The 18,090-nt window shown below is 38.8% G+C and overlaps 1 protein-coding gene across 1 annotated transcript in view; it reads right to left on the bottom strand.

The window, feature by feature from the left end:
- Positions 1-3,609: 3,609 nt before the first annotated feature.
- The window catches only part of LOC139725993 (5-phosphohydroxy-L-lysine phospho-lyase-like), a 37,546-nt gene continuing 23,065 nt past the window's right edge, over positions 3,610-18,090 (bottom strand). Inside the window, exons 7-12 of the mRNA XM_071637075.1 lie at positions 15,899-15,981; positions 12,053-12,153; positions 10,028-10,152; positions 7,196-7,350; positions 5,260-5,349; positions 3,610-4,226 (exon numbers count right to left, since the gene is read on the bottom strand). Of these exons, the coding sequence (XP_071493176.1) occupies positions 3,704-4,226; positions 5,260-5,349; positions 7,196-7,350; positions 10,028-10,152; positions 12,053-12,153; positions 15,899-15,981 (1,077 nt within the window). The 3' untranslated portion in view covers positions 3,610-3,703. The remainder of the gene's footprint in view (positions 4,227-5,259; positions 5,350-7,195; positions 7,351-10,027; positions 10,153-12,052; positions 12,154-15,898; positions 15,982-18,090) is intronic.

The following is an 18,090-nucleotide window of genomic DNA, read 5'->3' as shown; positions in this document are numbered from 1 at the left end:
CTGCTTTGAGTGCTGAGTGGCACAGAAAACCCTATAGCAATCTACACACTGTCCAAGGTTCATGGCACAGCAAGGGTTAAAGCTTTTGTGCTAGTTGCTTTTCCCTCACGCACTGACTCTTATCTTCTCAGAGCATGTTCTTCCATCCACACACTGAAAAGCTGACTTTGCTGCAAACGTAGATATACCATTAACTGTCTCTCTATCTGCCCTTAAGGATAACAGTATACCATACAACATGGACTACTCTTCTTTTCTTTTTTCTTTTTTGCATGACTGACCCTATTGCCTTCTCTTTAACATATATTTTAAAGGGGTTACAATGAAAACTACAGAAAACTACAAAAATAACATGAAACACTTTGCCATATTCAACAAAACATACACAGTAAATATATCTGTTATAATGTATCTACATGTGTGTGGATCATGAAGGCATACTAGGCATTATGTACCAGGTACTTTAAACAAAACTGACATTAGGTTAAAGAAAATTGAACACATCTTCAAGTGTTTTAGGCTATGATCGAGTCCCAGAAAGACAATTCTGTGTTTAATGTTTCATCCCAATTTGTCACTTTTTTTTTTATTCATAGCTAATATTGCATGAGGCAGAATATTTACTTTCCTATTATTGAGCCAGATTTTTGCCATACATGTTTACTTTGGTTGATGAATTATTACAGAACTCTTCATTGCTAGAGTCAAAATAAATCCTTAAACTGGCAACAAATTTTTTAACATTAAAAAAAGATTAATTATTATCTCAAATTGGCTTTTTTTTTTGGTGCAGAATCAATGAATTTAGCCAGTTCCATCTAATCTGTCCCAAATGCAGGATATGCAGTAAAATGCAAGAGTTGCCAATTTAATGATTACACGAGGATCATTTCTACAGTAAGCTCCACCCAAAGATCTGATGGGTGAAATGTCACCGACTATCTAGCATCAGCATACACTGCATCACAACGGAAAATATTTTCAGGTCATCCCTTCATCTCACAAGGCATATAATACTACAAATACTACAAACAAATATATACGGTTTGGTATACCAGTGCTAATATGCTACACTGTTTCTTTTGATATATTGCATACGGCAATGACACCTGTCCATATCCTACTGGCACACCGACCTCAGATTTTTCTTGGCAAGACAGTACTCCTCAGTTCTGAATAGCAGCTGCCTTATTTCCAATTCAAACACACCATATTACACTTTGCTTTGGTTTTATACGTAGTACACTACATGCTGACAAACGGAGTGATGAATTGTAACATAACTAGTTTTCTTCACTCTTGCTGTATAAACTATGAAAATATTCACACTCAATAGGAAGAGATGGCAGTTGATATCATACATGTAAGTAAGGCCTGTGGATTGTGTTGGGTGTGTTGACTCTTATGAATTGAACATTAAAGAGTACATACATTCGCCTTTGGTAGTAAGTGAGAGAAAATTGAATGTAACGCAAATACAGTTGAACCTCTTGTATCCGGACAAGTCGGGACCGGGGCTCATCCGGATAAGGGATTTGGCCGGATACAGGAGACTCAATGCTTTATACATGTACATATACATACACATGTACTGATGTAGCCCATTGTAGTACCACATGTAATAATATGTATACTGCAACCTTTTCATTGTTACATTTGGGGATGTTTGGGGGTGTTGAAATGTCTGAAGGTAAGCAATTTGGAAGGAAATTTGATGTAATGTATGTTAATCATGTTGGAAGTAATACACGTATGTAATTCACGTGTGTTTGTGTAGGAGTTCAAGTTCTCAAGGAGTTGGGAATCCCCCGTTCCTCCCGTAATTATTTTTAAAAAAAATCACGGCGAGATTGCGTCCGTATAATAGAGAGATACGGATAAAGGGAGGCCGGATAAGAGAGGTTCAACTGTCCTGTAAATATCCTGTTTTAACGTCTTGCATTTTATGAAGTGAGACTAGCGTATGTCTAGTAAGGTGCAGGTGCTCTTACATCGAGAAAAAAATCATTACAGATATGTTTCATCTGTAACTGCAAAACTTCTGATGCAGTAACCGATTGTCAATTATGAAATACTTGAATATAAGAACGACCCAGGTCCGAATTCAATCATTATCTTTGGCAACCCTTTGCGAAGTAATAATAATATAGATAATTACTCGAAATACAGATTTACATTTCACTTTGTATACATAACATTCTCATAACTGAAAAAAAGTATAAACATTAGGATGTTTATTTGTTTGTTTGCTTATTTATTTTCTCACAATTTTCTCTAATGGACTTGGGTTTTCCTTACATTCAGGTATTCAATTGTATTCACACATCTAACATATAAACAATAAAGAAAAAAAAAAGAGCATATATGACAAGATTGATACTTATTCAAACAGGTGCAAAGTCCAACATATCAACAAAGTGTTCATAGAACAGATATTAGTTGCTGATATTGAGTGCATTTAAAGTCATACACATATGCACAAAAAAAAGTATAATCATCATACATAAATGCACAAAAAATAATGAGTATGATCATCACACACCACACTGGTTGTCCTGACAACGAGCTCCAACAACAAAACATCCCATTGTTTTTCAAAAATACAATGTCTATCCGACCTCCACGCACTTTGCACATTTTAAAGTGATTTCAAAAATACATGTATGATTCATATAAAGCTGTACGACATAGCGTCTTATGCCTATTAAACACACGTGCAATTAAACACTGCATCTGTATAATGTTTTCTCATTTTCAAATGATGGTATCACCAACATGGCAATATTCTAAATATGCTCTGCCTGGCAACTGTACAAACTCTGTCTTAACAACCGTCGTGATGGCAATCTTTTTTCACGAGGTACACACAAGTTTACATAAGTGTATGTCCATACTTTCTTGCAATTAACACTGGCTAATTTTGCCCTTGAGCAACAAAGTACTAGACTACCTGACATGGAAAAGGTACCAATCAGGAAGCATTTAATGGTCATCATGGAATATAAAGATTAAGACCTCCACTGCAGCCTACTACTCTTCCTATAGTGCCAATGATATGAATGGAGATTTACAATAAAACATATGATATTAACAGCAAACTGTTAAGTGGATGTACATTGTATATATCTTTATAAACTCTCACACATGAAGTATAACATGATGACATAGTTGATGAAGCTTATCTTATTCACAGAATGCTGCCTCATCACAGATCAAACTGATGCAACTTCTCTGAAAGTAGACTCAATTCCTCTCTTCATGTACCTTCTACACACATCACGCCCCACACCGTATTTGCTCCCGCTTGGGAAGTCCCTACACTGTTTACCTTGGTAAGCTTCTCGCAACACCAAACTCTTTTGCACTTGTCCATTTAGATCAAGTGCGTGTGACAGAAGGTAGTGATATTGGGATATTGGAAGTGGAGCATGTCAATACAAAAGTGTTGCAATTGCCAAGATCATTCCTGGGATGAAACTCGGCTCGCGACAGAAAATGGGTACTCTCCTATTCCTTGTGACAAATGCCATTCATTAAAAGCCTGTGACTACTGGGCACTCGCTATGCTAAGCTTTAGCAAGAGTCTTGGCAGATTAACTTTTGATCAGGAACTCTGTGTCTTTGTGGCAGATGTGTTTGCTTTTTTGTTTGTTTGTTTTTTTCTGAATGCCATCGACCTGCGAATGGGCGGAAGCTGATGCTGTTAATCCATCATATCCACTGGGTCCATCATCTCTTCTTCTTGTTCTTCCTGTATCGTCATTTTCATCTTCTTGGCCTTGTGAGATAACGCGTCATCTTCCGCCTCCTCTTCACTCAGGATGACGGGCGTCCTGCCAGTCTCCGGTGACCCGGCGCTGCCTTCACTGACGTCCCCGCTGGACCCCCAACCCGATGACGTGTGCGGCGAGGACGGCAGACTAGTGATCTTTCTCTTGAAGCTCGAGCTCGGGGCGGGGGAGGAGGAGACCTCTTTGGCGACAGCCTCAGCATCCTCCCCAGCAGCGTCATCCAGCCCCATCATCCTGGCCTGCCACACAGGGGTGTTGAGGTGGTGGCCATTCGGGAGGGCCAACGGTCCGCGCTTCTTGAGCTCGGCGAAGATGATGGCCAGGCTGTTGATGAGCTCCGCGACGTCATCCTCGTTGAAGACCATCGGGGGTTTGAACTTGAGGATGTTCTCGAATGGACCTTCTGAGCTGAAAAGGATATTCATGTCCCGTAATCTGTGATAGGAAGGAAGGTGATGACTCTCTGGTCAATGGAAAGGCCACTGGTATTTGCTTTTATATGACTGTATTTTCACTCAAATATTCATTAAAAAAGAAGTCTCTTTACTCTGATGAGCAGCATTTCATTTAACCTGAAAAACTGAAAAATAAAAAACAGAAAGAGCTTGCAAGACTAATAGGTTAAATTCATATGAGGTCAACTAAGAACCATCAGGCATTAACTCTGTGTGAATTGTTATATGAATTTCCCCTGCATTTCTAAATCAACTATCTGATCTTTTACAGTGTGTAATGATTTGACCATCTGACTGATATTGGAGACTGTGCTACTAATACTACAATTTATCCAAACTTCATGAGACGGGTTCAGCTTGACATGAATGAACACACAAAAGCAAACATACATGTATGCAAGAAAGAGGGAAATGCTGTTACAATCGGCCAGAGTGCTCAAATATCACAACAGATCTTGAACTGGAGGCCTGTGAGGTCTAAACATGCCAATGGCATTCTTCAGTCATGCAAATGCGTGAAATGGGGCTCTGGACTGAGCAATGTTATGTGTAATCATACCGTCCCCTCTAGCAAGAGGCAAAACACTCTGTCCCTCGGAAAGGACATAAAATGGAGGTCCCGCGTGTGACAGAGTCACAACTCATGCATGTAAAAGATCCTGCTTCATTCATTCATCGCAAAGAGCAGGGTGTTTAATACGGTGAAGTGGTCCCACCTCATATCCATCTGGACCACGTGGAAGACCAGCTTAGTGTAGCTGAACATGGGCTATCCGGCAATCTTCTCACATGGAAATGAACATACATCAAACAAACAAACAAATGCTTGAAGATCATTATAACAATGCATCTCTTGTTTTTTTCTTCTTCTTCTATTTTTCTTTTTAGCCTCTAGTGTTTAAATGCAGCCCAGGTCTATACACACAGACCTTCCACATCACACCAGATTCTGATTGCCAGACATGAGATCACCGACCTTCAAAAAGAGTTTCCATACTAAAGGGGAACCATACCTCGTGATTGTGTATGTTGCCTCTGCTGTGGCTGGCATCTTGGTGTTGCGGTTCTGGACCAGCTCGATTCCAATGAATAGACCCCATCCCCTTTGTTATGAGACAAAGACAGAAAAAAAAGACAGAGTTCATCACAGAATGTGCACACCAAGGTACAAACACTAGCCATAGATAATTCTATATTCGACTGATTAGATTTGCCTGATAAGAATGATGAGAATTTGTTTTGCAGAGAAAAGTGTAGTAATAAAGCTTTTCTTTTGTTTGCTGTTTCTCTTCATGAATGTATCATTCAGAGAGAAACAGCTAACAAAAAATAAAAAATAAAAAAAAAGGAAAACCCTCCATATGATCAGATTTGATCAGATTTGATGGTTTTCATCTCTCAAACCATACGTACTTGTGTACACTTTGGCACATGGTTTGACACAGATCATTTGCCTCCAGAGTACTAGTACCAAGGCTGGTAAAGCTACCGGAAAGTTTATCATCAGTGCTGTCATAATGTCACTTTTGTGTGACACACATTTTTTTTTTTTCCCCCTACGAAATGAGGAAATTCTGCTTCAAGGAACCATTTTGCCATGCATTCATCAACATTGTGTTTCCCAGTAGTCAAGGAAAAAAAAATATTGAAACAAGAACATGCGTAAGATATCACAAGAAGAAATGATATCTAACTTTATATAACAATGAAAGAGTGAAGTCTTAATTTGATTTACAGATAAAAGTTCTGTTACATATCACATGCTGCTGATATCAAAGCAAATTTGCAAAATTTCATGATGTGATCACAATCCTTGCCACAACTTGTAAAAAAATTACACCAAAATAAGAGATAGGACTCTTTTTGTCGCTGGAACAAGTTTAACTGATTTCAAGATCACTCACAAAATCCCTCTTGAATGCTGCTTGCCTCCTGACATTTTGACTATTGACTGACCTTCATCTTGGTGTAGTACTACGTTTTGTGCTACGAAATGTCATATGCTTTAATAGTTATAGAAAATTATAATTATGTGATCGTGCATCACAAAACCAATAAAAAGTCGCAAACACTGAATTTGTGTAAGGACTCAATATACATGAGATGGTTCAACTTAGTCAATCTTGAGTTATATTTTCTGAAAGAGCAAAACTGCATCTACATGTACTTCATGGTTAAGTTTTGGATCATAAAACGAATGAGAAATTGTGTTTTTAACAGGTTTTCTACAACACCTTTTTTTTTTTTTTTTGTAGAATAGCGTGATTAGGTGTGTGTTATAGAGTCCCCTTTTCATTTCTTGAAAACCCTTTTACATATTCTTCACTTTCAACTCTGCTTAAAACTTGAAGTGATGATGCTACTGCTTTGAAAGTTGGTAGTAGCAATGAATAGAATTTGTATATAATAGCATGATAAATCTCAGCTTAATCTGATAATCCCTTCATTGTTTATGCTGCAGGGTTGCACATCCTGTCTTTTGTTCTATTCACTGCACTGCTAGCACAGCATGGTGAGATTAAGCGCTTGAATAGACCCTGTATACTTAAGGCATTGTTTCTCGGTAATTCCTTTCCATGGTTTGTGTTTTCTTTTCAATATTTAGATGGGTTGGGAGAGTCCATTTGAATTGAGTCATGTATCATTTAAAAGCTTACAGTATGCTCTTTCAGAATCTGTCCTTAACTAAAAATCCACGTCTGGCAAATTTTTGTAGGTTTTGTGGTGCGGGGTCACATATCAGCGTTACATGATTGAAGCCAGTACTAAAAAAGAGTGGTTCTGTCCAAAGTGGGGCAATTAGGCATGAGTAGTTAGTACACTCAACTCTGTTGAGGGTTAAATTCATAACCAATCATGACAAACTCTCAGCAGTCGATAGTCTGGCTGCACAGACAAAGGCAGCTAAGAATGGAAACAAACTAACCAACGAATGATATGCACACTAACCTGACATCACCGATGATGTCAAACCTCTCCCCAAGCTCACGCAGTCTCCTGACGAGGCGGTCACCGATCCTTGTGGCGTGTTCCTGGAGTTTTTCGTCACGGATCACGTCCAGGATGGCCAGACCAATGGCACAGGACACTGGGTTGCCTCCATACTGTGAATACATTATCACAACAAACAGAAAACTTTAATTCAAGTACACTGGACTGACTACGACACTTCACAATGCTATAAAAGGCATTATGTTCGGAAACAGGACATTTTTGTGAATGAGGAGGTCACAGACCCCTCAATGCTACATTCAGAGTGATGGATCCTGTTGAGTACCGAAGTAGAAGTGAAATGTAGTTTCGCGATTTGACACTGAGGCTATCATAAATGCACTAGTGCATGTCCATTCACTCCACAAATTTAATGCTGTCAACATTAGGGGGTAAAATTTTTGCGCGTTGTTAAATTTGTCAGCTCAACAGGGATTCGCGTAATTCATGAAAATGAAACCGTCACAAAAATAACAGCTTCTACAGTATATTTACAAACTATGACAGAAAAATAAGTTTAGCAATATATATGACTTTCTACCATTACAACTTGAGATAGTTGGCAGACATAACTCTTTTTTTTGTGTGAGTTTCTTAAGATTAATAGACCCTCAAATTTGCCAGTGGTATAAAATTTGTTTTATTCAATTCTTGAAGACCTAGACAGAAACACTCTTTTTGCAGAATGGTGAAATGGGTTTGTTTCAGAAGCCCCTTTTCATTTCTTAAAAACCCTTTACACACTTTTCATTTTCAACTCTAATAACTTTTGGATGCAAGGATGAGGCTACTGCTTTGGAGGTTTGTATTAGCAAGGAGTTATCTGATAACTCCTTGGTTTTAGTAATGGATAGAATGTGTTAATAGAGCACACTCAGTTTCAGCTTAATCTAATAATCCCTTTATTGTTATTGCTATGGAGTTTGGCATCCTGCCCTTTGTCCCATTCATTGCACAGAGCAAGGCTTGGTAAGATTAAGTGCTTGAATAGACCCTGTACTTCAGAGCCTCTGTTCTCAGTACACACTTGTCCAGTGTGAATGCTTTATCTAGATAGGTTAGGAAAGTCCATTTGAACTGAATTACATATGTTTTAGGGCTTAAAGTCTGCTCTTTCAGAAACTGGTCTTAACTAAAAATTCATGTCTATTTTATATTGGTTTTGTGATGCAGGGTCACATATCTAATCATTGACTGTTAAACTTGAGATATCTGCCCCAATTGGTGAAGAAAGCACAGTATGGGTCAAGCATCTACCAGCAGATGTGGTGAAAATGTATTTTTTCTTTTAAAAAATATCCCCCCCCCCAAAGAAAACTAGAAATATCACTTAAGGTGATTAATACCCCCGCCCCGTGACGACAGTCTTACCCAAGGAATGATCTTTCCTTGATCTTCTGCCATTTAAATGCCGTTACCATGGCAACGCAGCTTCCAACACGTCCGAAAAATATGTCTTGCACATCTTCCCACCAAGACTATTGTGTGTGCCACATTTCATAAGCTTTTGTCAAAAACTGAGGAAGTAGTTCAATCCACAAGATTTTTTCTTGATCTTCCGCCATTAATATGCCGTTACCATGGCAACGCAGCTTCCGACACGTCCAAAAAATATGTCTTGCACATCTTCCCACCAAGACCAATGTGTGTGCCACATTTCATGAGCTTCAGTCGAATACAGAGGAAGTAGTTCAATCCGCAAGATCTTTCCTTGATCTTCTGCCATTTATATGCCGTTACCATGGCAACGCAGCTTCCGACACGTCTGAAAAATATGTCTTCCACATCTTCCCACCAAGATCAAGGTGTGTGCCACATTTCATAAGCTTTGGTCAAAAAACTGAGGAAGTAGTTAAATCCGCAAGATCTTTCCTTGATCTTCTGCCATTAATATGCCGTTACCATGGCAACGTACTTTCAGGTACTGTCAAAAAATGCGTCTTGCACATCTACAACCAAAGGCACACATCTGTACCAAGTTTCATGGAAATTGGGAAAAAACTGAGGAAGTAGTTTGCAACACAAAATTTTCCATCATTTTGGCTCATAATATGTGAGCTGTTACCATGGCAACATACTTTTTGTCACTGTCAAGAAATGTGTCATGCTGACCTATATCCTAAGACAAACATTCAATATGAATTCCATGAGAATTGGAAGAACACTGATGAAGCAGTTTTGCCATGAAGCATTTTGCCCTATATTTTACCAATAACATGCCGTTACCATGGCAACGCACTTTTTGCCACTGCGGAAATATGTGTCTTGCACATTAACATATTCAGATGAACATCTGTACCTAATTTCATAAAAATTGATCAAAAACTGTGGGAGGAGTTCGCGACGCAAGATTTGTACCCATTTTTGCCCATAATATGCCGTTACCATGGCAACGTACTTTTGGGTACTGTCAAAAAATATGTCTTGCACATCTACAACCCAAGGCACACATCTGTGCCAAGTTTTATGGGAATCGGTTGAAAACTGAGGAAGTAGTTCGCGACGCAAGATTTGCAACGGACCGACCGCCCGACCGACCGCCCGACCGACCGCCCGACCGACCGCCCGACCGCCCGACCGCCCGACCGCCCGACCGCCCGACCGACCGCCCGACCGTCCGCTGATTCCTATATACCCCCTTCAAACTTCGTTTGGCGGGGGTATAAAAAAAAATGCCTCGGGTGACACTTTGTGCTGGAGGCAAACAAGATTGAATACACACAGCTTTGGAATCTACTGAGAGATCTCAAAGACATTTTGCATGTTCCTTCACAAACAGGCTGAACTCACTGTATTGAAGTATTGGTGGGATCCTCTTCCAAGACTGTCCGCTATCTCCCGGGTAGTGACCACTGCTGCGATGGGATGACCGTTACCCATCGGCTTGCCCATGGTGACAATGTCTGGGACAATATCTGAAATCAACAAGAGAATCTATGCTGGTAAAGCATAATTATATAGACCACAGAGATGGGTTCTCCATTTGTCAAACATGAAATGGACCTATCAGCCAGAAACCGTATCCATTCATTGGCAGCCTTGGTGAGCCATTCAGCATTTATTCATTTACTGTAAAGCAAGATATATTCACGGTATGAAATTTTCATGAATCAAAGCTGACGGCCCTTTGCCACACCAAATTTTTGCAAATTGCAACTGGCATTCCATGCATGGATATAACGTAGACAAGAACTTTCACATGCAATTTGATTTCGTAAATCTTGGATCTCGCGAAATTCGCGAAATTAAAATGCATGCTAACATTCCTTGTTTTACAGTCTGTTTGTACACAGTGTAACGATTCAGTGACAAACATACTGCACATTTAGTCCAATTTCAATCAGAGCAACGATATTAACTATAAGAGTTACTTCGGCTAGACTTTGTATCCGAATCTAATGGGCAGAAACAATTACAATCCACTTCCGTAGACACCTGTTACTTTATCTCAACGATCATGACTCTTACTCATAGACCAACTTCCTGGTAGTGAGAGTTAATCTCCGGGCGACTTTCCTGCAACCACTTTCTTCCATACCCAATGTCCGGAGAAAGTGTGTGTGCCCAACCCCTACCACATGCCTTGCCAACCCATATGGTAAGAAAGAAATGCAGAGATGTCAACTTCTTGACATTAAAAAAAAAGACAGAATATCTTTTAAAAAAATCACATTTTGGAGAGGAAAATCTGACTTTCATGAAATCTCGACACCGCCACTAGCCCTTTGTTCCTGGGCTAGTGAAATGTCAGGAAAAAAAATGTTTCCCTGGTAAGAACAGGCAAGTAAAATGTTACCACTTCATCAACATACAACGTGTAGACGAGAAATATTGTAAAGCATCCACACGTTTTTTTTCCTGCCAATTCAGGCTTGTTGTTCAACATTTTTGTAGGGTTTGGAGGAATTTAGTAGCACATCTTTCTATATGATGACACATTTTTGTGCAGTTTTCTGTGTTTGATATTGGCTTCTTTTTTTTTCATTTGAAAGATGAAAAGTCGTACTATCAAGAGGCAATATCTTATTATCATAATTCATTCTGTTCATCGTATAAAATAATATATAATCAATCTGGTTGCCATCTCTGGAAATGCTGAACGGAAAGTTTGTAGAATTTTAAGAGACGGTACATGATACGGATGAGTAGAGACATGAATGCATCATTAAAGAGACGATGACACTCCTGTCTCTACGATGGATTCCAAATAAAAGCTATCTACAGCTGACTCATAAATATCTCTGCCTACTCGTTTCAGTCAGCGTTACTGGGCCTTTTTAATGGACTTTGGTGATGTAACAACATCCTGTGCAATCATTCAACCATTCAGTCTATGCCCCCAATCAATTTCTTTGAGAGCAAAACACACACAAACGAATCCAACCACAAAGGCATAGGGTGCACCCCGAGATAGGGGGTGGGGCAAGGAAGCACCCAAAATCTGTGATTAAATCTAAAGTGGAAAAATGAGCATTTATAATGGGATTCCATTAGGATTCGAACCCGAGCCCTCCGGATTGCTAGCCCGGTGCTGTACCGACTGAGCTATAGAAAGCCCTAGTTCAGTGTTTGTCCTAGAAACCCTTAATTCTCAGTGCTCAAATGTTCAGAAGCTATAGGCTTAGCAGTGTGCTAGCGTGTGACACACACGCACACACTTAAACCTGACATAAACTCGAAGGATAATTAATCCGGAGGTCTCGTGTTCGAATCCCGATGGAATCCTTGTTTTCTTTGCTCATTTTTCCACTAATGAATTACATTCATTTCTGGTCAGCTTCCATCTGTTTGTGTTTGTTCAATCTAGAGTCTCACCTTCTCCCTGGGTCTGGAATGCCCAGAAGTGTGACCCGACTCGCCCAAAGCCGACCTGTACCTCATCACAGATCACCAAGCCGCCTGCCTCTCTCACATGTCTGCAAAGTTCCAAAGAGATGTGAATAGACATGGGTCATTAGCCCTGACTGTATTATACACTGAATTCAAACATCAGATCTCTGATCCACCTCTCTTCTGCATAAAATGCCTGACAATGAAAGACCGATCATTAAAAGTTCATAAAATTCTGTATCATAGTTGGAGTATAAGACAGTAAAAGTATATATTTTCCTTGCATTTCAGCTTCACTGATTTTGAGTACACATGTATACATGTCAATATCGATACACACGATGCACAGGTCTGAGTGCATCAGTAGAAATTGTGTAAAACTAACTATGGAATGCTCACACCACAAGGTGAAGTCGAGTGGGATAAGGCTGAATTCCATAGTTACTGCTTGCATACTATTCCTACTGACGCACAAAAAGATATGTGCATCATTTGTTGTATAGAACGGGGGCTCCAGCTTTATCTTTACTGCTAATGTTTGCCTCTTTACACCCCCTTAACCTGCCCATTTAGCTCTTTTTTTTTTGGCCACATTTGCACACACGACTCAGTCAACGGTGTGCCAAGTTTGCATATTTTGCTCAACCTCAGCAAACTCACCCAAACTGATCGATATATCGGCAAATGCCACAGTACAATGACAAACTTTTCATTCACGATTCCATTCCTCAAGCATGTAGCTACAATCGTCTTGTGATTAAAATACAGTATTCCATGGGTTTTGTTTTGTTTAAGTTTTTTTTTTTTTTTTGTACAGCACTGTAAATTCTTATTTTCTGTCAGGTTGTGTGGCAATAGACTTGGCACTCCCACACCGGGAAATAGCTAACTGGTCATTTGCAAGAAAATCAGTCATATAGCTTTGTCATAAGGTTTACAACGCTGCAGAGATTGGAACGTTATCTCCAATTTTGCTCATTGCATGTTTGGTCTCAAAATTTATAAAGTTACATGGCTTTGAAAAACAGGATGTTTTCCAAAAGCGCTCATGCGTTGTGGTCTCAGAATAGTGTGGCACAAAGGAGGTTTACACTGCGTGGCACCCATAAAGTCAAAGTAAGGAAGCATTAATGCTGTGACCTTTAGATTCACTCTTATTGTTGGCACAGACAATGGCTCCAGGGTTAGTTCACAGGGTTGTATGGAAAGTGGGTCACAATGTTCACTCTACACACCCAGGTTTTACAGGTGTTATGTTTTATGTTTTGTTTTCTTGTTTGGGCAATAATGACTAAGGCTTGTGTGTGCATTACCAATTAAAGCAGGTTTATAATGGCTGCCCCTTAAAATAATAATAATGATAATAATAATACTAATAATTGTTTTGGATATAAACTCCAAATTTTATTGTCCAAGAATGGAAATTCATTTTGCCCAATTGATCGTGGGCCCGGCAGCCACTGAGCAGTGCCAGATTGACGTTGCTCTAACCTTTTCAACTGTTGAACGGCAAACAAGGTAGCAGCAACTCCCATCTTTTAACGTCTTTTGGTATGACGCAGCCGGGGTTTGAACCCACGACCTCCCGATTGTGAGGGCAGCTGCTCTACTCACTGAACCAACACATCAGTTGTTAGATGTGCTGTGAGATCAATTTCACTTGAAAAACCTGATTTCAAACATGGAGCCTGACTCACACAACTCTAACAGGGGTGCATGCTAAATGTGAACACACTTGCTAAAGTGAGTAAACCATCACTTGTGGAACTATTTGATTAAAGGCATAATTTACCATTTGCACATGAAAAAAAAACCCCAACATTAGTGCATTAAAATAGTTCTAAAATGTGAGTTAGGGATAGAAACAACCACTGTAAAAATTTGAACTGGCAAAAGCGATGTTAAGTATGGTTAATATACAAAATGTGAACAATAGTTATAACGAAAATGTTTCCAGACTAAACCGTCTACAGTTACAGTTTATTGAGAAAAATACAGATATCTCCTTACATTCTAGGCTTTACTGCGAAAGTTTTATATGATAGGATGTTTTGTGGTACAACAGACTTACACATGTGCATTGAATTTCATATCTTGAATTTTTTTTAAAATCACTGTTCCCAAAGGTAAATAGAACCTTTAACGGGCAATGGTGTTTGTGACCTGGCTGTTGTGTGGAAGCTGCAAATACAATAAGTAATGACATACTTTGTATGTAATTTATTCAATTCAACAACTTTTGTGTCTGCTCAGAATGAGCTCTAAACAGTTTTAGGGATGGTTGACGTGGGATTCAGGTTTTAACTCTTTGCGAGATAATTAGTCACCACTTAATGAATATTAAAGAGCACACAATTCAAAGAGGAATTCAGAGTTTATTTGACAAAAAATGGTTTTGGATCAGCGGAGATATCAAAAAACAAAGTAAAATAAAGTGGTGTTAATAAAAGGTGAGACCCACCTTAAAATGGCCTCTTTGTTTGTTTGTTTATTTTCTTGATATCTCAGCCATTTCAAAACCAATCTTTATCAAATAAACTTTGAATTTTTCTTAGAATTATATGCTCTTTGATATTTCATAAGAAGTTTCTCATTATCTCACAAAAACATTGGACACCTGGAGCCCCATCTCAACCAAAACTATACCATCCCATTAAATGTACTGGCACACACACACACACACACACACACACACACACACACACACATTAGTTAAATTTTGTGTGTGCAACAGAACAGAATATTTCCTCATATAGACACAGAAATTTGTGTACTAGCCAATAAAGCCTAGGGAGACAATGAAATCTTCACTTTAATGTGATCTGCATGTGTGTGTGCTTGTGACTGACACTCTGTTGTCAAAAACACATATTCTGAAGAAAATTTACTCCTGTGAAACCAGGGCACCATTTTATCAAAAGATATAATCAATCATAAATTTCCTTACCACACAGGCTGCCATAGACTTACCATAAAAATCACTTATATTAATATCAATTATAACTCTTCATAAAACAGGGCCCAGAAATGTTCTTGTGCATTTTAATTTTGTGAAGATTTGCACAATCAAAATGTACACAAAAGTTCTTCTACACTATATGCATTGAATGCCAGTTGCAATTCGCAAAAAAAAAAAAGTCAAAATATCTTGCTTTACAGTAACTACCTACTTCTTTTGTTTCATGTCCAGTTCATTCATGAAAATCTTCTTTCTTTGTGTATTTGAATTTGCTGTATTTATCAAAGACAATGCAAACACAGGATGACTCTTCATTCGTAATTGTTGCTCGGAATAAAATAAACACAGAGAAGTTCTGCAACCAGCTACTGAAATCAAGGACATGAAGTCAGTTACATATCATGCGCTAATTATATAACATTGGTTACAAAACTTCTGGGTAAGCAGTCCCATAATTGGAGAGCCATATTTTCATTTTTTAAATTTTTTTATAGAGAGTATCTAAGCCTCTAGTAAATGGCTTCTGGCTACATTCCCTCTTCACTACGCTGGCGACATCATTTAAAGACTAATTAGACATTCTGAACACCACACGTCACCAAGTTGCCATGGCAACATCTCTGAGTGATGTGGAACGCCTTTAAAACTCTGACAAACAGAAATGAATTCCTTTCATAATCACCGAAAAAAAAACCTATGGATAAAATGACTTTTGGTTGTTCTGGAGATATTGTATGGAAGGTTTCTATAACAAAATAAGTTGTTGTATTCTTCTGTCTTGTGCTGCTACATTACATACTTTTTTAACACATGCACACACACACACAAACAAACAAATGAAAGCACAGAAAGAAGGAATGTGGGAGGTTTACCTGAAGGCCTCCCTCATGTAGCCAGGAGGGTAGATGATCTGACCTCCACAGCTCTGCATGGATTCCAAAATAAAGGCTGCCACCTAAATGAATGAATGAAAGAAAACGTATAGAGAACTAAAATATACACATCCGCATTTAACCTGTCACACTGCTGTTCTGGCTCCTTAATCCATCTAGTCCCAAAGACCATCAGTTTTCTGTAGTTTGGTGCTTTGTCTGCAGAAATTAATTTCACTTTACTGTTAAATGTTTCAGTATGATATCTTTCTTGTTTGTATGTAATGCACGTTCTAGTTGCAAAATTTTCAAGAGCCTCTTTATAAAGGGGTTGTACAGTACTGGTTGAGGTGGGATTCATGTTTTTTTACATTCCTAAGTGAGATAATGAGAAATTTCTTGTGAAATATGAAAGGGCATGTAATTTTAAGAAGGATTCAATGTTTATTTGATGAAAATTGGGTTTCAAATGGCTGAGATATCCAAAAAAGTAATAGTAATAAAAGACTACAGGCCACACCTTTTATTAGGATCTCTTTGTTTCACGTTGTTTTTGGATATCTCAGCCATTTCAAAACCGATTTTCATCAAATAAACTTTTGATACCCCTTAGAATTGCATGCTCGTTGACATCTCATAGAGTGGTTTCTGAATATCTCGCAAAATGTTACTTAAGAGCTAAATCCTCACCTCGACCAGAACAGTACACACCCTTAAAATAATTGCCAATTGTACAACTGAGTCTCAAATTGGCAACACAATTCAGAAGACTCAAGCTCCTGTTTCTCTCTCAAATTCTCAAGCTTGTGTGTTCATTTGTTTCTCACTTTTAATACACAAGTGCAGCTTGAATGATGTATAAACCAGGTCAGGTTATCTTTTTCCAATACACTATGGAGTGATATTCAGTGGTGCCAATTCAACAAGACAATGGTTTCTACGATAAAATCATGCCAGCACTTGACGAGATAAGGGAATGACTCAGGCCTCGATAACCTTCCCTTTCATTTGCCAATCCGACAAAACAACAATGAAAACCCAAATGATATGCATGATTATTTGTGAGATAAGGCCACTCTGTAAGGTCTTCCCAGCAAAGATATCACAAGTTTCGACAGAGATAGAACCCTTTTGTAAGGTGTTATAGATATCATAAGTTTGTCGGGGCATGATGTAGCAGACCGCAGTGGTGGTCATATCAGTCACTATTGGAGGGATAGAGAGAGGCAAATTATTGAATAACACTAAAACAAATGACTTTAATAGGGTAGATTTTCAAAGAAAACAACTTTGCAATACTGTATTAGTATATGCCAAATATTTTGCAAAGTTATATTTTTGCGAATTTTGCAAGCTGGGTGCTACTCACAAATTCAAAAACATGCGAAAATATTAACTCTGATCCCGACAAGAATGTGACATGCATGCATACATTTCTCCATTCAGTACTGTACTCCACACTCGCAATTTTAACCACTCATGAAATTGTCAGAAGTCCCGATACGCGAAAAATTAGACTGGCTGTATGTATGGTGTGTACAATACTCTGTAGAGCAACTTGACAGCGGCATACAGCTGACTGGCATGCCTCTGTCTTCCCATGTCATCACTACACAGACAAATTTGGAAAACATTTATGTGAGAGTCTTGTGAGGTCTTAAAAAAACCCCATCTCATCTTTAATTTAATTGTGTCTCCTGCTACTATCACTGCTTTGTCAAAACATATGAAACTTAAAATCTGGTAAAGTTAACGTTTCTGACTTTACGGCCGAATCTGACATAGCTTTTACCGTTTTCTGTTCAAGGGATTTCACTTTCTTTGCTACAGCCAACTCAGGTATGGTGTGGAGTTACATTTCACAGGATGCTCTCCTACTGGGTAAGTTTTCCTGTTAGCATATTAACAATTGAACCCTCTGCCGAGGAAATCTCGTTCCACCAAATGTGTGCACATGACTCTATCTATCCCCCCCCCCCCCAAAAAAAAAAAAATAGAATAAACAGGAACATGGCATGGCTGCAAAAGTTTTAGACATTCCCCAAACACAACACTTGGCAATGCTTCTTGGCAAGAACATTTGTTTGGTTTTTTTTTTTTTTGGTTTTTGTTTATTTGTCTTTTTTTTAACACTCCTCAAAATTCAGGACAAAATCTTCGGGGGGGGGGGGGGGGGGGGGGGGGGACAACCA

This window comes from Diadema antillarum, unplaced genomic scaffold (assembly GCF_040938485.1).
Source record: "Diadema antillarum isolate AM-2024a unplaced genomic scaffold, OU_Dant_1.0 seq00000070_RagTag, whole genome shotgun sequence".
NCBI classification, from domain to species: Eukaryota; Metazoa; Echinodermata; class Echinoidea; order Diadematoida; family Diadematidae; genus Diadema; species Diadema antillarum.
Note: the sequence above shows the minus strand (reverse complement) of the source record. Positions and strands in the feature narration are given on the sequence as shown.